Source organism: Callithrix jacchus, chromosome 1 (assembly GCF_049354715.1).
Source record: "Callithrix jacchus isolate 240 chromosome 1, calJac240_pri, whole genome shotgun sequence".
Lineage (NCBI taxonomy): Eukaryota > Metazoa > Chordata > Mammalia > Primates > Cebidae > Callithrix > Callithrix jacchus.
This window is the reverse complement of record NC_133502.1, coordinates 173,752,286-173,774,059: the sequence shown is the minus strand read 5'-3', so window position 1 is coordinate 173,774,059 and position 21,774 is coordinate 173,752,286. Positions and strand designations below refer to the sequence as shown.

Below are 21,774 nucleotides of genomic sequence, written 5' to 3'. Positions count from 1 at the left end.
AACAAGCTGTAATCACCCAGACAATGAAATATTATGCAGTGCTAAGAAGAAATGAGCTATCAAGCCATAAAAAGACATGGAAGAACCTTAAATGCATATTACTAAATGAAAGAAGGCAACCTAAAAAGGCTACATACATATGATTCCAAGTATATGACATTTTGGGAAAGGCAAAACTATAGAGACAGTGAAAAGATCACTGATTTTCAGAGGTTGGAGGGGGGTGAGTTTGAATAGGTAAAACTATTCTGTATGATACTATAATGGTAGGTACGTGTCATTATACAATTTTCAAAACTCAGAATATACAATAGGAATGACCCTAATATAAACTGTGGCCTTTGGATGATAATGATGTCAGGGTATGCTCATCATTTGTAACATGTATTACTGAGGTGTGAGATGTTGATGGGGGGAGGCTGTCTGGGAGGAGGGGTAGGGGTAAATGGGAAGTCTGTACATTTTTCTTTTTTTTTTTTTTTTCCTTTTCATGGAGAATGAGGTCCCTCTTTATTGCCCAAGTAGGTCTTGAAGTCCTGGACTCAAGCGATCCTCCTACCTCTGCCTCCCTAAGTGCTGGAATTACAGGCATGAGCCACTGTGCCCAGCAGGGGAACTCTGTACTTCATGCTTAATTTTGCTGTGAAGCTAACACTGCTCTAAAAAATAAAGTCTATTTACAGGGCTAAAAAAACACAATAAAAAAATATTTTCCCTGAACTTGTAACTATCTCAGTAAAGATTATTTCCAGACTTCTAATTGTTTAAGCCAGAAACTCCCAAGTCATCTTTGATTCTTTACGTTCTCTTAATACCCTTTATCCAGTTGGTCATAAATCTAGCAGATGCTACATTCAGATAACATCTGGAATCTATTTTCCCTATTTTCTACTTTTACTACCCTGTCCAAGCCCATTAACTTTTACCTAGATTATTATAGAAGACACTTAACTGATCTTGCTACTTACTCCTTTGTCCCCATTCCAGCCCCAGCCCAGCCTCCCTTCCACCACCATCAATCCAATTTCTTTTTTCTTGTTTTTTTGAGAAAGGGTCTCACTCTGTGACCCAGGCTGGAGTGCAGTGGCTCACTGCAGCCTTGACCTCCCGGTCTCAAGGGATCCTTGTACCTCAGCCTTCTAAGTATCTGGTACTACAGGCATATGCCATCACGCCTAGTTAGTTTTCATATTTTTGTAGAGACAGATTTTGCCATGTTGCCCAGGCAGGTCTTGAACTCCTGAGTTCAAGTGCTCTGCTCACCTTGGCCTCCCAAAGTGCTAAGATTATAGGCATGAACCACTGTGCCTGGCCAGTTTGTTTTCAACATAGCCGACTTAGGATCATGTCAATCTTCTGCTCAAGAACTTGTAATGCCTTCCTGTTAAACTCAGTAGAAGCCCAGGTCCTTATTTTCACCACCAGTGACTGAAATAATTCTGTGACGCTCTCCTGTTTTTCTTCTCATTCAGGTTACTCTAAACACACCAGCCTTGATGATGTTTCTTAGACAGCAAGCATGCTATACATCAGGGCTTTTGATGTCTTTCTCTGCCTGCAATACTGTGTTCCCATAGCCTTGCTTCTTTCTAATTTTTGCTCAAAATTCACTTTATCAGTAAGGCTTCCATACTCTCCCTATTTAAAATAACAACACCTACTCCCCACCCCAGCACTGCATCCCTCTTCTAGTGTGTCTGCTTTCCCTATATCTCCTTGATATCACTATCTAACAAATTACTGTTATATATTTTACTTATTTATTGTCTGTCTCATTCTGTTAGAATGTAAGCCCCTCAAGAGCAGAGTGTTCAGTCTGTTTTGGTCATTGCTGTTTACTTTGTATCTAAGAACAATACCTCATAACATAGTAGGCACTCTATAAATGTTGCATTGAACAACTAAATATTCAAGATAGCATAGTGGAAAAGTAGTAGGAAACTTGTATTCCAGATCTGTTGCTAAGATTAAGTAGCATCTCAGTCTTATTATCTGAGTCAAGCAAGAAATTTGGCATAGGTGATTGTTAATATAAACCAGAATTTTGTAATTCTGAAAGAAGGTTAGAGAATATCTTTAAGTGTAAAGTTTAAGGCTCAAAGTTCAGAAACATTGTTCCACTCACCAGTATCTTTTTCTTTGTTTTGTTTTTTTTTTGAGATGGAGTCTCACTCTGTCACCAGGCTGGAGTGCAGTGGCACGATCTTGGCTCCCAGATTTGGGAGCAACCTTTGCCTCCCAGGTTCAAATGATTGGCCTGCCTCAGCCTACCGAGTAACTTGGACTACAGGCGGCGCCACCATACCCACCTAAGTTTTGTATTTTTAGTAGAGATGTGGTTTCACCATGTTGGCTTGAACCCAGGAGGTGGAGATTACAGTGAGCTGAAATTGTGCCACTGCACTCTAGCCTGGTGACAGAGTGAGATTCCAAAAAAAAAAAAAAAAAAAAGAATGGCTGGTGTGCAATGATGCAATGTTGACTTACTGCAGCTGCTACCTCCTGGGTTCAAGCAATTATCCGATTATCCTGTCTCAGCCTCCCAAGTAGCTGGGATTATAGGCGTTTGTCACACGCCTGGCTGATTTTTGTATTTTTAGTAGAGATGGAGATTTACCATGTTGGACAGGCTGGTTTCGAACTCCTGACCTCAAGTGATCCTCCTGCCTTGGCCTCCCAAAGTGCTGGGATTACAGGCAAGAGCCACTGTGCCCAGCTGGCTCCTCAGTTTTAGATTTGAGTTTTATAATTAATTATAGCTAACCTTTTTATTTCAAAACAACCCAAGATTATTACCTCATGATGTTCAGATTTCTTCAGTTTAACATGTGTGTGTGTATTCAGTTCATTGCAGTTTTATTGGTAAGAGCTCATTTATCCAACACTACAGTCAAGATACAGAACAGTTTAATCACCACAAGAATTCTTCATGTTGTTCTTTTGTAGCCACACCCACTTCCTTCCTGCAGCTCCTAACTCCTGGACCCCTGTCAACAACTAATCTGTTCTCCATTTCTATAATTTTCTCATTTCAAGAATGTCATGTAATTGAGACCGAGTATGGTAGCTCACGCTTGTAATCCCAGCACTTCAGGAGGCCGAGGCAGGGGGATCACCTGAGGTCAGGAATTTGAGACCAGCCTGGCCAACATGGTGAAACTTCATCTCTGCTAAGAATACCCAAATTAGCTGGGTGTGATGGTGTGCACCGGTAATCCCAGGTACTTGGGAGGGCTGAGGCACAAGACTCACTTGAACTGGGAGGCAGAGTTTGCAGTAAACTGAGATTGTGTCACTGGAGTCCAGCCTGGGCAACAGAGCAAGACTCTGTCTCAAAAAAAAAAAAAAAAAAAAGGACTCAGCGCTTTGGGAGGCTGAGGTGGGCAGATCACCTGAGGTCGGGAGTTCATGACCAGCCTGGTGAAACCCTGTCTTAATTAAAAAAAAATATACAAAAATTAGCTGGGCATGGTGGCATGCACCTGTAATCCCAGCTACTTGAGAAGCTGAGGCAGGAGAATTGCTTGAACCTGGGAGGTGGAGGTTGCAGTAAGCTGCGATGGCGCCACTGCCCTCCAGCCTGGTCAACAGAATGAGACTCCACTTCAAAAAAAAACCCAAAAACATAAAAAGGAATAAAAGAATGTTATGTAAATGGAATTATAGAGTATATAACCTTTTGGGATAGTTTTTTGTTTTGTTTTGTTTTGTTTTTTGAGACGGAGTTTCGCTGTTGTTACCCAGACTGGAGTGCAATGGCATGATCTTGGCTCACTGCAACCTCCACCTCCTGGGTTCAAGCAATTCTCCTGCTTCAGCCTCCTGAGTAGCTGGGACTACAGGCGTGCACCACCATGCCCAGCTAATTTTTGTATTTTTAGTAGAGACGGGGGTTTCACCATGTTGACCAGGATGGTCTCGATCTCCTGACCTCGTGATGCACCCGCCTTGGCCTGCCAAAGTGCTGGGATTACAGGCGTGAGCTACCATGCCCAGCCTGTTTTTTGTTTTTTCACTCAATAACCTGGTAAATCCAGGTTGTTGTGTGGTGGCATTCGTTTCTTTTTATTGCTGAGTAGTATTACGTGGTGTGGATGTACCAAAATTTGTTTAACCATTCACTCATTGAAGGACATCTGATTTGTTTCTAGTTTTTGGCAATTATGAATTATGCTGTTATGAATATATAAATACAGATTTTGAACATGTTTTTATTGCCAAGAATATAATTGCTGGGTCAAATGTTAAGTGCGTGACTTGCAATTTACTTTTAAAATTACCAGATAAAAACCTTTTACTGGCCAGGCATGGTGGCTCACGCTGTGATCCTAGCACTTTGGGAGGCCAAGGTGGGTGGATCACCTGAGGTCAGGGGTTCGATATCACCCTGGCCAACATGGTGAAAACCCGTCTCTGCTAAAAATACAAAATTAGCCAGGTGTGGTGGCACATGCCTGTAATCTCAGCTACTTGGGAGGCTGAGGCAGGAGAATTGCTTGAACCAAGGAAGTGAAGGTTGCAGTGAGCCTAGATCGTGTCCACTGTATACTTCAGCCTGAGCTACAGAGCAAGATTCTGTTTAAAAAAAAGAAAGCCTTTTACCGTTAAAGCTATTTCTTCTTATATTTCTTTCTTCCTTTTTTTTTTTTATGAAAAGCATCATTTTACAGTTCCTGTAAAGCTGTCTGTCTCTTAAAACCTAGTGTCTCTGTAGATAGTTTGCATTGCATTATGAACTCTGTGTGACAGCTGGCAGAAATCTAGCCCCCGAATTATCGCAGGGTACTTTCCTTGCCTGTCAAAAAGTATACTTGGTATTTCTAAGAATTAGACCTTGTATTTGTCTTATTTTGATATTTTATCTTTAGTTTTTAATGTTTAGTAAATGTTTGCCTTTTATTTTCTCTTTTTACAGCGACTTTGTGACTATGTTTGTGACCTCCTCTTAGAAGAGTCAAATGTTCAGCCAGTATCAACACCAGTGACAGTGTGTGGAGATATACACGGACAGGTAAAATTTCATGAGCAGATTTTTAAGTTTTGTACTGCCTATGATCCATGTGTGTTTCTACTTGGTGCTTCAAAATTAAAACAACAGCAACAACACAACTGGTTGGTTGCCTTAGTCTCTGTGGTAACTGATGATTTCTGGCTTACTGTTTTGGTGAATAAGAACAGTGGTCAAATTAGTTATGGAGTTCGTTGATATTACATTTGTGAAGTGTATAATGTGGTATTATTTTTCTGTGGAATGGTGAGGTTGTGGGTTGGTGGAATATATAAAATGAAACATATACTGCTCATAAGAACTATGATTAACAGGAGATGTTTTGGCATTTTGAGTTCATTGTTCTACTCATGTTGCATATTGTTGAAAATTTATCACTTCTTTAGTGGGAATGAGAATAACAAAGGTTCAGAAGAATAAAAGTGTTGGTCCATGATGTCACAGCAAATCACTGATAAATGAGCTAGAAAAGATTTAGTTCAGTTTTTCATCTGCTGGGTGTGTGTAAGAATTTCAGAGCAGTAACAGGAAAGGCATACCTCATATTTAGATCTGTTATCAGTGTTTAGCCTAATGTATATTTGTAGAATTTTTTTCACAGGGAAATGAAAGCTGAACAGATTACTCATAGACCAATATATGCATACAATGTAGTTGGGGCTATAAGACTTAATAATACATTGAAAACAATGTAGTCTTTGTGAATGCCAACAGGACTTACTGTTGACTATGCAGTTTCCCTGCCTTGAATATGACTGTGTAAATGAGCAGAAATGTGTGTAAATTGACTCTGGTTAGGGGCTGCTCCATGAATAAAGTCCTATTTTGGCTACTTAACAGGCTGATTTTCTTTTGTTTTTTTTCAAGGTGTTTTCTGGATGGTTGAGATTATTTAAAAAAAAAAAATCTGACACCTGCATGTCATCAGCTCCTAGATAGAGGCCCCATTATGTCATCTTTGATCTCTTAAAATTACTGAGACTGAAAGATTGAAGAAATAGCCCAAATTTACACACAGCCACTACCGGGCAGACTGAGATTTGAAACTCATTTGGGTTTCTGTGGTACATGTTATTTTAAGGCCACCACCAAACTGTGAACAATTATTTCTTTTGTATATGTTCCTTAAAAACAATTGCTAATCAGAAACATGGGCTTTGAGCCTCTAAACATCTATTGGCTGATTAAATAAAATGTAAAATGTATCCTTTGGGACTTATCTTCCTCTGGGGCCTGTTCTGGAATTGCAGGATTAGGTTCTGAGTCTGAAGAAACATGTTAGCAAGCACGTTGTGCTGAGAAGTGTTAAAGCTATGTGATCTAGTGAGGAGTTACAGATTTCAGTGTCAGATACAACTTGGTTTAAATCCTGGCTTGGCTATATGTTAGCTATTTAAGAAGCCATTTCAGCTGGCTCACAAATTTGTTAAGTGTGGCCTGTGGACCCTTGGGTCCCTAAGGTGGTACAGAAGCAATGGAGGGTAAAACTGCTGGTGCCTTAGCAAGATTCAAAGGAATGACACTAGAATATGCTGATTATCATTGAATTATTCACCAACATGAACGCACAGTAAAATAAAACGCCAGTTAAACTTAACTCTTCAGTCCTTGAGAATATACATTGTTTGAAAAGTTGGCTGAACATGGTGGCTCATGCCTATAATCCCAGCACTTTGGGAGGCTGATGTGGGAGGATTGCTTGAGGCCATGGGTTTAAGACCAGCCTGGGCAACCAAGTGAGACCCCCCTCCCCCAATCTCAACTCCTGACCTCAAGTAATTCACCCACCTCAGCCTCCCAAAGTGCTGGGATTACAGGTGTGAGCCACCATACCCGGCCTGAGACCCCTATCTCTAAAAAAAAAAATTTTTTTTTTTTGAGGCAGGGTCTCACTCTGTCACTCAGGTTGGAGTGCAATGGTGTCATCTCACCTCACAGTAGCCTCTGCCTCCTGGATTCAAGTGAGTCTTGTGCCTCAGCCTCCTGAGTAGATGGGGCTACAGGCGTGCACCACCACACCTGGCTAATTTTTGTATTTTTAGTAGAGATGGGATTTCACCATCCAGGCTGGTCTTGAACTCCTGGCCTCTTGTGATCCACCCGCCTCAGCCTCCCAAAGTTCTAGGACTACAGGTGGGAGCCACCACGCCTGGCCCCCATCTCTTAAAAAAAAAAAAATTAGCCAGGTTTGGTGGTGTGAGTCTGTAAATTCTAGCCACTCAAGAGGCTAAGGTGGGAGCATTTCTTGAGTCCAGGAGTTTGAGACTGCAGTGAGCTATTAATCGTGCCACTGCACAGCAGCCTGGGTAACAGAGTGAGACCCCGTCTAAAAAGAAAAAAAAGTCTGTGTGATAAAATGGGAAGTATGCATAAAGCATATCTGCTGCATGCTGAAGAAAGATGGTTTACTCAAGGAAAAGTACTTGTGGCCTGAGCGCAGTGGCTCACACCCGTAATCCCAGCACTTTGGAAGGCCAAGGCGGGCAGATCACCTGAGGTTGGGAGTTCAAGACCAGCCTGCCCAACATGGTGAAACCCCATCTTTACTAAAAAATATAAAAATTAGCCAGGTGTGGTGGCAGGCACCTGTAATCCCAGCTACTCAGGAGGCTGAGGCAGGGAGAATTACTTGAACCCAGGAAGTGGAGGTTGCAGTGAGCCGAGATTGTGCCATTGCACTCCAGACTGGGTGTCTCAAAAAAGAAAGAAAAATACTTGTGAAATTCTTTGAGTCATAAATTAAAATAACTGCTTTTTTTATGGAACACTATTTTAACTTGAGAATGACTGACAAACTGTGATTATTTAGACTTGGGTATTTGGCAACTATGTTTGCAAAAGTGAAGGAAGTGAGCCAGTCACTTCAAGGACAACAATTGGCAGTGTTTGTTGCTCATGACAAAATTTGAATTTACTAATGAAAACTTGGAATTTTGGAAAATCTGAGCCCACCACCATGAGGCTAACAGTTTCTCATACTTACCTGAGATGAAATGAGCAGTGATACTAACAGATACATTTTTTTGATGATATATAATGCCATGTCATTTTCATTTTTCAAATTACTCATTTACCATCTACTTAAAGTGTAAGATAACAAATGTAACAGAGTGCGAAAGATCACTATTATGGGCCGGGTGCGGTGACTCACACCTGTGATCCCAGCCCTTTGGGAGGCCGTGGTGGGCAGATCGCTTGCGTCCAGGAGTTTGAGGCCAGCCTGAGCAACATGGTAAAACCCTATCTGTACTAAAAATATAAAAATTAGCCAGACGTGGAGGTGTGTGCCTGTAATCTCAGCTACTCAGGTGGCTGAGGCATGAGAATTGCTGAACCTGGCAGTTTGAGGTTGAACTGAGCTGTGATTGTGCCATTGCACTCCAGCCTGGGCAACAAAGAGAGACTCTGTCTCAAAAAACAAAAAAAGAAAAAAAAAGATCACTATTATGGTTTCAGATTCATATTGCGATTAACTTTTAAGTTTCATAAACTGCCACTTGTCAAATTTTGGTACAGTATTAGAAGAATAGATACAGTTATCTGAAAATGTTATTAAAATACTCCTTCCTTTTGTAACTGCCTGTGTGAAGCTGGATTTTCTTAATCTACTTTACTCAGTGTATCCCAGCAGATTGAATGCAGAGGCAAGTTATGAGACTAGCTATGTTTTTTTGAGACGGAGTTTCACTCTTGTTACCCAGGCTGGAGTGCAATGGTGCGATCTTGGCTCACCGCAACCTCCGCCTCCTGGGTTCAAATAATTCTCCTGTCTCAGCCTCCTGAGTAGCTGGGATTACAGGTGCCTGCCACCACGCCTGGCTAATTTTTGTAGTTTTCATAGAGATGAAGTTTCACCATCTTGGTCAGGCTGGTCTTAAACTCTTGACCCCAGGTGATCTGGGAGTATAGGTGTGAGCCATCATGTCTGGCCTACGTTAATTTTTAAAAAATAATTTAAATATTTAAAGCTTCTGAGTTTTAATCTCTAATATGGTAAATACTGATTTGTAAAACTTACATAAAAGATTTTGGGGACATGTGGTTTTTAAGATCACAAATGAATCCTGAAACCAAAAAGTTTGAGAGAACTACTGGGCAGACAGGATGTTTCCTTGCCTCTAATAGAAAAAAATCCACTTCCCAGATGGTCCCAGTGGCTCATGACTGTAATGTCAGTGTTTTGGGAGGCTGAGGTGGGCAGATCATGAGATTAAGAGATAGAGACCATCCTGGCCAACATGGTAAAAGCCTGTCTCTACTTAAATACAAAAAATTAGCTGGTCATGGTGGCATGTTCCTGTAGTCGCAGCTACTTGGGAGGCTGAGGCAGGGGAATTGCTTGAACCCTGGAGGCGGAGGTTGCAGTGAGCCAAGATCATGCCACTGCACTTCAGCCTGGGTGACAGAGTGAGACTCTGTTTCAAAAAAAGAAAAGAGAAAAAAATCTATTTCCCAGGCCGGGTAAAGTGGTACATACCTGTATTACTGCTCATTTTATACTCAGGTGGCCGAGGTGGGAGGATCGCTTGATCCCAAAAGTTTGAGACCAGCCTGGGCGATGTAGTGAGACTCCATCTCAAAAATAATAATTGAAAAAAAAAATCTTCTCAGGGTTGTTTTTGATTTAAAATGAGAGCAGAGTGTCTGAAATACAAAAAACATATGGAGTAGCTGGGTGCAGTGGATGACACCTGTAATACCAGGACTTTGAGAGGCCGAGGCGGGCGGATCACGTGAGGTCAGGAGTTTGAGACCAGCCTGGCCAACGTTGTGAAACCCTTTCTCTACAAAACAGAAAAATTAGCCAGGTGTGGTGGTGTGTGCCTACAGTCCCAGCTACTTGGGAGACTGAGGTAGGAGGGTTGCTTGAACCTGGGAGCTGGAGGCAGCAGTGTGCTGAGATTGAACTACTGGACTCCAGCCTGGGTGACAGAGGAAGACTCTGTCTCAAAAAAAAAAAGAGAGATACGGGGGCCTGGCGCGGTGGCTCACATCTGTAATCCCAGCACTTTGGGAGGCCGAGGCAGGCGGATCATGAAGTGAAGAGATTGAGACCATCCTGGCCAACATGATGAAACCCCGTCTCTACTAAAAATACAAAAAAATTAGCTGGGCGTGGTGGTGTGCGCCTGTAGTCCCAGCTACTCAGGAGGTTGAGGCAGGAGAATTGCTTGAACCTGGGAGGCGGAGGTTGCAGTGAGCTGAGGTCCCGCCACTGCACTCCAGCCTGGCGCCTGGTGATAGAGTGAGACTCTGTCTCCAAAAAAAAAGAGAGATACAAACCAACAGGAAGTAAAAAGGAAAAGAGAAACAGAGTAGATGGTAGATATTATTTGATGATGAGGTAGGTGTCTAGTAATATAGGATGAAAATAGGGCCTGGTGAGGTGGCTGACACCTGTAATCCCAGCACTTTGGGAGACCGAGGTGGGTGGGTCACCTGAGGTCAGGAGTTCGAGACCTGCCTGGCCAATATGGTGAAATCCCATCTATACTAAAAATGCAATAATTAGCTCGGGTGCGGTGGCAGGTGCCTATAATCCTGGCTACTCAGGAGGCTGGAAGCAGGAAAATCGCTTGGACCCAGGAGGCGGAGATTGCAGTGAGCAAAGAGCAATGAGCCAAGATCGTGCCATTGCATTCCAGCCTGGGCGACAACAATGAAACTCCATCTCAAAAAAAAGAAAAAGTGATTGCCAAAGTTCTGAGGAAATGTTTATTATTAACATATTAATGAATTTTGGAAAAAATTTCTATTATAGAATTGGTACTTATGAGTCACTGAGGTATACTAATCATCTACCTGTGTGTTTGGTAAATAGAAACTTTAAAAGCTTTTGTTTAAGAACAGTTATCTGTAAACATCAATAGAAAAGTTTAAGGATACTCGCTCTTCTACCATATATATATATTTTTAGACAGAGTTTCACTCTTATTGCCTAGGCTGGAGTGCAGTGGTACGATCTCGGCTCACCACAGCCTCCACCTCCCAGGTTCAAGCAGTTCTCCTGCCTCAGTCTCCTGAGTAGCTGGGATTACAGGCATGTGCCTTTATACTGGCTAAATTTTTTTTATTTTTAGTAGAGACAGGGTTTCTCTCTCTTGGTCAGGCTAGTCTCAGACTCCTCAAGTGATCTGCCTGCCTTGGCCTCTCAAAGTGCTGGGATTACAGGCATGAACCACCGTGCCCAGCCTTCTACCATATTTTTATAAAACAACTGACTTATAAAACTTTTTAATGTTCACTTCCTGACTTTGTGTATATACATACTCAATTTTTTATATAATAGAATTGTATAGTTATGTTATGGATACAATTTTGTGTTCCATTCTTTTTCCTAATGATTTTTTAAATTTTGCTACATGGTTTTCATCATAATTATTATTCATGGCCTCATAAGGTCCTTGAGTTGCTATATTTTATGATATTCACTAGATTGGGCACAGTGGCTCACACCTGTAATCCCAGCACTTTGGGAGGCCAAGGTGGGTGGGTAACAAGGTCAGGAGTTCGAGATCACCCTGACCAACATGATGAAACCCCATCTCTACTAAAAATACAAAAATTAGCTGGGTACAGTGGTACGCGCCTGTAGTCCCAGCTACTTGGGAGGCTGAGGCAGGAGAATTGCTTGAACCCAGAAGGCGGAGGTTGTGGTGAGCTGAGATCGTGTGATTGCACTCGTCTGGGTAACAGCAGCGAAACTCCATCTCAAAAAAAAAAAAAAATTAGCTGGGTGTGGTGGCACGTGCCTGTAATCCCAGCCACTTGGGAGGCTGACACAGGAGAATTGCTTGAAGCTGGGAGGCAGAGGTTGCAGTAAGCTGAGATCCTGAGACTGACTTCAGCCTGGGTGACAGAGTGAGGCTCCATGTCACAAACAAACAAAAAAAGATATTCACTTATGTTAGTCATGAAGGCTGTTTCTTTTGATATTTTAGATGATGTTATAACACTCTTTTTTTTTTTGAGACAAAGTGTTGCTCTGTCACTCAGGCTGGAGTGCAAGGGTGCCATCCTGGCTCACTGCAACTTCTGCCTCCCGGGTTCAAGTGATTCTCCTGCCTCAGCCTCCTAAGTAGCTGGAACTACAGGCATCTGCCACCATGCCTGGCTGATTTTTGTATTTTTAGTAGAGATGGGGTTTCACCACGTTGGCCAGGCTGGTCTTGAACTTCTGACCTTAGGTGATCCACCCACCTTGGCCTCTCAAAGTGCTGGGATTGTAGGTGTGGGCCTGGCCCACATTCATTCATTCATTCATTTATTTATTATTTTTGAGATGGAGTCTTGCTCTGTGATCCAGGCTGGAGTGTAGTGGTGCATTCTTGGCTCACTGCAATCTCCACCTCCCAGGTTCAAGTGATTCTCTTGCCTCAGCCTCCAGAGTAGCAGGGATTGATTACAGGTGCCTTCCATCATGCCTGGCTAATTTTTGTATTTTTAGTAGAGATGGCGTTTTGCCATATTGGACCTGACTGGTCTCAAACTCCTGACTTCAGGTGATTCACCTGCCTCAGCCTCTCAAAATGCTGGGATTACAAGCATGAGCCACTGTGCCCTGCCCATAACATTGATTGATTGATTGATTGATTGATGGAGTCTTACTCTTGCCAAGGCTGAAGTGCAGTGGTGCAATCTTGGCTCATTGCAACCTCTGCCTCCCAGGTTCAAGCAATTCTCCTGTCTCAGCCTCTGGAGTAGCTGGGATTATAGGTGCCTGCCACCAAGTCCGACTAATTTTTTGTATTTTTAGTAGAGACGAGGTTTCACTACATTGGGCAGGCTGGTTTCGAACTCCTGATCTCAAGTGATCCACCTGTCTCAGCCTCCCAAAGTGCTAGGATTACAGGCAAGAGCCATCACACCTGGCCTTAACACATTTTTTTTTTGTCTTTTTTCCTTTTTGTGGAGTACAGGGTCTCGCTATGTTGCCCAGGCAGGTCTCGAACTCCTGGGCTCAAGCTATCTTCCTGCCTCTGCCTCCCTAAGAGCTGGGATTACAGGTGTGAGCCACAGCGCCCAGCTAATACATTTTTTTAATGTTTATATAGCATTTGATTTTTTTTCCCTTTAGGACACAGTCACAGAAGTGGAATTACTAGTCCAGAGTTTATAAACATTTTACTAAGTTTGAAATGTGTTAAGAAGATTATAACTACATATTATGAAAAGGTATACATATGTGTTTTTTTTCTACTGCTCATACTATTTACATATAGATTATAAAAATTACACACATACAACCCATATATACCTCTGTGGAGTGGGAAGTATACTCATTTGAGAGAGGGACTCCACATAATAGAAAAGGGCAGCAAATATTTTGAACAATAATAATATACTGCTCAACTGAAATCAAACAGTTTTTTTTCATTTATTTGTCAGTTAATTTTAATTTATATATATATTTTTGAGATGGGGTCTCCCTGTGTTGCCCAAGCTGGAGTGCTGTGGTACAATCTTGGCTCACTGCAACCTCTGCCTCCCAGGCTCAGGCAGTTCTTGTGCCTCAGCCTCCCAAGTGGCTGGGATTACAGGCGCAGGTCACCATGCCCAGGTAATTTTTGTATTTTTAGTAGAGATGGGGTTTCACCATTTTGGCTAAGCTGGTCTTGAACCCCTGACCTCAAATGATCCACTCACCTTGGCCTCCCAAAGTGCTGGGATTACAGGCATGAGCAGCCTGGCCTGTTAGCTACTTTTAAAAAGACAGATACATTTTATTTTAAACTTCCTAAAATTTTTTATATTATTTATTTATTTTTTTAAAGACAGAGTTTCACCATGTTATGGTCAGGCTGGTGTTGAACTCCTGACCTCAGGTGATCCACCCACCTTGGCCTCCAAAGTGCTTGGATTACAGGTGTGAGCCACCACGCCTGGCCAAATTTTTTATTTTTAATTGGCTGACATTTTAGACATATGGAATATTGTTATAAATGTTCCATAAATGTTACTTTATTTCTTTTGGTATTAACATTTAACTTTCAGTTTTCTTCACTTTGACTGATATTCCTATATTATTTAAGTGTTAAAAGTTTAAAGGATAATTTTATTTCAAGTATAAAAGATGAATGTGTTAGAAATTGTTAGTTGTAGTTGGTCCAATGTATTGTAGCCAATTCTCTTAATCCAAAATCATTTTTTCCTGCCCAGAAAAACTAATGCTTTCTTTGGAAATTAGGACTAGGGGAATCTAGTTGACTGAAATTTGCCAAATGCACAATTTGCCATTTAATGGCATTTCAGTCAAATAGAAATATGAAATATGACTGGGTGTCATGGCTGACACACTTGTAATCCCAGCACTTTGGGAGACAGATGGGAGGATTGCCTGAAGCCAGTAGTTTGAGACCAGCCAGTAGTTTGATACCAGCCTGGGCAAAAAAGTGAGACCCTGTCTCTATAAAAATTTGCTGGGCATGGTGATGTGTAACTGTGGTCCTAGCTACTGAGGAGGCCAAGGTAGGAGGATTGCTTGAACACAGGAACACAGGAATTTGAGGCTATAGTGAGTTATGATTGCCCCACTGCACTCCAACCCGGGTGACAGAGCCAGACCCTGTCTTAAACAACAACAACAAAACAACAACAAAACAAAAATCAGAATATGATGAAATATATAACTTTTTAAAAAAATCTGATTGTTGAGAAGACACTCCATGACTGTGGAGCCTGAAAGTACACAACTCTAACTGTAGAATGTGGGAAGATCTCTGTATGATTATGTAAGTTCATTTTTGAAGAAAAAGAGGTATCCACTGGTTTCCTTATCTTTTGTCTCATTAAAATAAAGAATGTGGGTGGCTTGTTAGATTAGCTTACTGAGACAACTGATGAAGGATGTCAGAATTCTCAAGACATAGATGGAGAGATGTATGAAAGAAAATGAGAAAGGGAAGCCTATGATAATGATCTAGAAGTGACTTTATGGTAACTGTGAGCTTTAGTGCTTTTTTTTAGGCCTGAGAACTGTGTGCTTGGTAGTTTGGCTTACACTTTATTTCTTAAAAATGTAAATATTTGGAGTTCTCTTAATTAACTGCTTCTTTACACATTTCACTCTCAGTTTTGTTATTTTGCTCCTTAACAGGAATTTGTAATCAGCATATATTGCATTTCTTTTATAGTTTTATGACCTTTGTGAACTATTCAGAACTGGAGGTCAGGTTCCTGACACAAACTACATATTTATGGTATGTAAACACCAGTGATATCAAGTGCTTTTTTTTTTTAACATGCTTGTTTTAAGTGGAAAGGATCTGACTTATGAAATGTAAATTGCATAATAATTCATTGCCATGTGACAGTCGATATTTCAGTATATGAAAAGGTGTGTTTAGTCTGTTTTCATGCTGCTGATAAAGACATACTGGAGACTGGGCGGTTTACAAAAGAAAGAAGTTTAGTGGACTTACATTTCCACAGGGCTGGAGAGGCCTCACAATTGTGCATAAAGCAAGGAGGAGCAAGTCATGTCTTACGTGGATGGTGGCAAGTAAAGAGAGAGAGACTGCAGGGAAACTCCTGTTTTTAAGACCATCAGATCTTGTGAGACTTACTATCAGGAGAATAGCACAGGAAAGACTTGCTCCCATGATTCAGTTACTTCCCACTGAGTCCATCCCACAACATGTGGGAATTCAAGATGAGATTTGGGTGGGGACACAGCCAAACCTTATCAAGGTGATTGTATACTTTTCTACATTTAACTGTGTCCTCTAATATTGCTTTAGTAAGCCACTGCAGATAGGGTTGGGTTGTAGCTGTCAGTAATGGTTGGGCATTAAAATAACCCAGAACCCCTGGTTTAAGGCATAAATCTTCAATTGACTGTTCTGTTATTTATTCAAACTTTTTGAGCATTCGTTTTGATCTCTTACTAATCTATGGATGGATAAATATACACACATACACATTTGCTATTAACGTATTTGTTTGCTTTTCTTTTGGAATGTAATGTTACTGTTGAATTTTTTCTGGATCCTTCTCTCATCTTTCCTTCTGAAAGTTTCTGGGTCACTTTCCTTTTTTTTTTTTTGAGAGGGAGTCTTGCTCTGTTGCCAGGCTGGGGTGCAGTGGCGTGATCTCAGCTCACTGCAACCTCTGCCTCACAGGTTCAAGTAATTCTCCTGCCTCAGCCTCCCAAGTAGCTGGTGCCACCACACCCAGCTAATTTTTGTATTTTATTTGAGACGGGGTTTCACCATGTTGGCCAGGATGGTCTCTATCTCTTGACCTCATGATCTGCCTGCCTTGGCCTCACAAAGTGCTGGGATTACAGGCGTGAGCCACTGCGCCCGGCCACTTATCTATTCTTTCAGGTGTTTTCTTATTGCTGTAATATTGACCCAAGTGGGAAGTGTAAATAATATATTATCATATATGGTTGTTAAATGCAAAAGTGAACCTAGAACGCTATCATAATTATGGTATTTGCTTTTACAAAACAAAATTTTTTTTTCTTCAAGTAGGCAGCTCTTCTGATACAGTTAAAATGATCCTTAAAATAGAAAATTATTTTAGCTGGACACAACGGTACACACTTGTAGTCCCAGCTACTTGGGAGGCGGAGGTGAGAGGATTGATCGTTTAAGCTCAGGAGTTCTAGATCAACCTGGGCAACATAGTAAGACCCCGTCTCTTAAGAAAAAAAAAAAAAAGATTGAATTTTTAAAAATTAAATTACTTAAAAAATACTGGTTCACAGATGACCAGATTAACGATTGTAGGTAATAGAGGATTGAAAAAATGGTGTTTTTATCAGGGAACATTCTTGAGACAATGGCACGGCAGATTATTATAGGTTTCCCTGGAATAAAAAATCTTGTTTCTATGAACATTTAGTAGAAACAGTTTGTTTACTTCTATTTTAATTTTTTGTTAAAATCAGATTTTCAAATGATTCAGTATGTAACTATTGTAGTTATTCTGGGCTCAGTCTATGAATTTGTGCAGTTTGATATAATTTGAAAAGAATATTGTGGCCGTTATATTGTTTGTAACTGTAAACTTTTACTTTACAGGGTGATTTTGTAGACAGAGGTTACTATAGTTTGGAGACCTTCACTTACCTTCTTGCATTAAAGGCTAAATGGCCTGATCGTATTACACTTTTGCGAGGAAATCATGAGAGTAGACAGATAACACAGGTGTATGGATTTTATGGTAAGACCTTCTATTTTTCTGATTCTGAATATTATTTTACTTTCCTCTTTGGAAAACAAAGCTACACGCCATACACGTGCTTTTTGTGTATTATTTTCCACATGTCCTCACTCCTTTACTCCTCTACTCCCAACTAATTGAAAATCTTATGCTGAAGAGAAGACCGCTGTCAACTTTTTGTTGTGCATCTTTCTAGATCTGTGCCTCAAAGTATAGTCCTTGGTTTACCTTGTTGGAATCACCTGGGTTCTCATTAAAAATGTAGATTGTGGCTGGGCGTGGTGGCCCACGCCTGTAATCCCAGCACTTTGGGAGACTGAGGTGGGTGAATCATGAGACCAGGAAATTGAGACCATCCTGGCCAACGGGGTGAAACCCCATCTTTTCTAAAAATACAAAAATTAGCTGGGTGTGGTGGTGCGTGCCTGTAATCCCAGCCGCTCGGAAGGCTGAAGCAGGAGAATCACTTGAATTGGGAGATAGAGATTGCAGTGAGTCGGGGTCGTGCCGCCGCACTCTAGCCTGGTGACAGAGCGAAACTCCGCCTCAAAAAAAAAAAAAAAAAAAAAAAGTAGATTGCTGGGCCTAACCAAAGATTTACTAATCGAAATATTTTGGAGTAGGAATCTAGAATCTGCCGAAGGTGAATGTTCTGCACAAATTTGAGAGTCCATTCTCATTTATTTTTTTTTTGTGTGTGTATGTATTTATGTGTGTTTATATATATACAAACATACACACACTAAAATGGGGTCATACCTGATTTTTTCACCTCATTAATGTTATTTTTATGGCTGCATCATATACCATATGGATGTACCATAATTGATGTATCAGTCTGTCCTCTGTCATGGGACATTAGAGTTGTTTTTAAGTTGTTGTTATACATCCTTTTACATATATCTCTGTGTGCTCACTCCAGAGAATGCTAGGTCCTCGGGGATCAGAAGCAGAATTTAGTCATAAAAAGCAAAATAGCTGCTTCTCTTAAAACTTTTGTTTGGTTAAAAGTTAAAAAGAGGCTGGGCACGGTGGCTCACACCTATAATCCCATCACTTTGGGAGGCCGAGGCTGGTGGATCACAAGGTTAAGAGATCGAGACCATCCTGGTCAACAAGGTGAAACCTCTTCTCTACTAAAAATACAAAAATTAGCTGGGCATGGTGGTGCGCACCTGTAGTTCCAGCTACTTGGGAGGCTGAGGCAGGAGAATTGCTTGAACCCAGGAGGCGGAGGTTGCAGTGAGCCGAGATTGTGCCATTGCACTCCAGTCTGGGTAACAACAGCGAAACTCTGTCTCAAAAAAAAAAAAAAAAGAAAGAAAGTTAAAAAGAGAGAGAGAGCATATTAGGAAGCCCCTTGAAGGAAGTATAACTGTTAAGATTATGAATTTGGATTTTCCTTGAGCACAATTCAGGCAGATATTGAGAGATTTGGAAACATTAATTTCAGAACCCTTTAGTTTTAAATTTTATATTTTGAATTATCTTCTGTCATTGTAAAGATAGGCTGGGCTGGGCTCAGTGGCTCACCCCTGTAATCCCAGCACTTTGGGAAGCCGAGGCAGGCGGATCACGATGGCAGGAGATCAAGACCATCCTGGCCAACATGGTAAAACCTTGTCTCTATTAAAAATACAAAAATTAGCTGGGCATGGTAGCGCTTGCCTGTAGTCCCAGCTACTTGGGAGGCTGAGGCAGGAGAATTGCTTGAACCAGAAGGTGGAGGTTGCAGTTTGCTGATATTGTGCCATTGCACTCTAGCCTGGGTGACAGAGTGAGACTCCGTCTCAAAACACAACACAATACAACAAAACAAGATAGGCTGAACTCTCTTACACTTCAGTTTGTCTGCCATTATCAATTAGATAAATTTTTAAATTTTATTGTTTTCATATAACTTAATAATTGTAAAGTTAAATAATTAATATTTGTTTCCTTTCTACAAGTTACTTTTTATTTTCATTCACAAAATAAACACCATTTGAAATAAAACTTCTGGATTATTTTGCAAAATAGTATGTTGGGTGACATACTATGATGTTAGCTCAGTGAAAACAATGCTAAAACTAATGTTACAAAAACACACACACACACACACACACATAACTAATGCTACATGTATAATATATAAAGTACATACTGTTATATATGACTAATATATGACATGTTTTTATATATGACTTTTTATGTATATAATTGTACCCCAGAATTCATCCAGCATTTGTCAGTGTAGGGCAAAAGGAGAAAAACTGGGGAGAGGAAGGAGGACATTTTAATCAAGGTGCCTTCACTGAGGAAAAAGACAGCAACACAAAATCTAGTATTGAACTTTCTTGTTCCCAAAGCTCTGTTCATGTAGTGAGTTTTTATGGTTTTGTTTAATAAAATGAAACTTAACTCCTCAGGAAGAAGATAATTTTAGTTATAGGACTTATATTGATTTTGAGGAGTCAAATATCTCTATATGACTTTACAGTGGGCCTTCAGTTCACACTGATAAACACATACTGGGCAGTTACTATTAAACCAATTTTAAGATCACTGCCTGCAACCTGAGCTCATTGTTGGGGCTCTCTTATGGCAAATTCACATAAGAATCTTGCTTCACATAGAGATATAATTGAGAAAATCTTGAAGATTGGCCATAACCTGCAGACTTCTTTCCAATAGCATTTTCATCTGTGCTTAAAGGCAATAGTGGTATGTCAGTTTTTGGGTTTTTTTTCCCTAAAATTTTCAGAAGAAGCCAAAGTGCAGAGCTTCCATGGCGTTAACAGAAGTGTGTACCCTATTAACTATGTAGACAATTAGGGTACAGTGGTTCACATCTGTAATCTCAGCACTTTGGGAGGCTGAGGTGGGAGGATTGCTTGAGCTCAGGAGTTCAGGACCAGCCTGGACAACATAGGGAGACTCCTATCTCTACTGGGAATAAAATTATCCAGGTGTGGTGGCACATGCCTGTAGTTCTAGCTGTTCGGGAAGCTGAGGTGGTAGAATCGCTTGAGCCCAGGTGGTTGAGGTTGCAGTGAGCTGTCATCACACCACTGCTGATTGCGCTACTGTATTCCAACTTGGGCGACAGAGTGAGACCTTGTCTCAAAAACAAAAAAACTATGTAGGCAGCAGAAGGATGTTTAACTGAGAATTTATAAGAGCCTGATTGGCAATCTGTCCTTAGCCTGCAGAAGCTCAAGTGTTTGATCTACTGAAGCTCAAGTGTTTAGTTGTACAATTTGCAGAAAATCTCAGAAGAGACAACTTACTCCTGAGAAGGTTGAGTTAGAAATTGCTCATGCTCCTATAACTAAGGGTCCTCTAATTCATTTGATTTGATTATCCTGCTAGAACAGTCTCCTTTAATAAATTTGTTTGTTTACCAGAATTGCCTAATATTAACATAACTGTCAAACATTTGCTTCAGGTTGTGTGAAATTAGTATTTAGCTCTTCTGATTATAGCATTTTGGTTAATAATTTCAGCTGCGTCTTTGTCCATTCCAGGAATGAAGAGCAGTACTAAAACCTTAGGAAATATAGTCATGTGCCACATAATGACATTTCAGTTGATGATGGGCTGCATATACGTCAGTGGTCCTATAAGATATAACAGAGCTGAAAAATTCCTATTGCACAAATACTTATTATGTTACTGTTTCCTTATGTTATTTAGTACAATTACATGCTGCACAAGTTTATAGCGTAGGAGCAATAGGCTATATGATATTGCCTAGGTGTGTAGTAGGCTAGCCATCTAAGTTTATGTAAGGACATGCTATGATGTTCACACGGCGATGCAGTCACCTAACAAAGCATTTTTCAGAATGTATCCCCATGGTTAAGGGACATATAACTATATATAGTTAGTCACTAGTGTTCTTTCGGCTCTATGTGGAGGTCCTGCCAGGACTAAATATGTGTCATAACTTGTTATCCTAGTTTAAGCTGAATTTCTGTTGTACTGAAGGCTGCTGTAGTATTGGATATATTGTTTATTTTTATTGGCAGATTCATTAATTAAATCTCTTCTGTTTCTTTCACAGATGAGTGCCAAACCAAATATGGAAATGCTAATGCCTGGAGATACTGTACCAAAGTTTTTGACATGCTCACTGTAGCAGCTGTAAGTTTCTATTTTTGAAGCCTCATCTATGTTTCTGCCAATAACACATTGCATATTTTTATCTAGTTGTCATCTCAGTTATATTGATATCTTTAGTATTCATCGATGCATTTAGATATGCCTTAGGTTATATGTTCAACTCTGTTATCTTTTTTTGCTAGTTAATAGATGAGCAGATTTTGTGTGTCCATGGTGGTTTATCTCCGGATATCAAAACACTGGATCAAATTCGAACCATCGAACGGAATCAGGAAATTCCTCATAAAGGAGCATTTTGTGATCTGGTTTGGTCTGATCCTGAAGATGTGGATACTTGGGCTATCAGTCCCCGAGGAGCGGGTTGGCTTTTTGGAGCAAAGGTCACAAATGAGGTAAAGCCAACATTTTTGGAAAAGTAATTTGTGGATTGCTAATGGGATGCATAGAGAACTATGGTGGCCCTAGATAACAAACTTGTAGTCTACTTTACT

General features: G+C 40.6%; 1 protein-coding gene across 4 annotated transcripts in view; it reads left to right on the top strand.

Annotated features, from left to right (window-relative positions):
• Positions 1 to 21,774, top strand: part of PPP6C (protein phosphatase 6 catalytic subunit) — a 44,108-nt gene that overhangs the window by 16,105 nt on the left and 6,229 nt on the right. For all 4 annotated transcript variants that reach the window (XM_003732049.7, XM_078327067.1, XM_054243816.2 and 1 more), the window contains exons 2-6: positions 4,916 to 5,011; positions 15,142 to 15,207; positions 17,038 to 17,179; positions 21,225 to 21,304; positions 21,466 to 21,675. In XM_003732049.7, the coding sequence (XP_003732097.1) occupies positions 4,916 to 5,011; positions 15,142 to 15,207; positions 17,038 to 17,179; positions 21,225 to 21,304; positions 21,466 to 21,675 (594 nt within the window). The remainder of the gene's footprint in view (positions 1 to 4,915; positions 5,012 to 15,141; positions 15,208 to 17,037; positions 17,180 to 21,224; positions 21,305 to 21,465; positions 21,676 to 21,774) is intronic.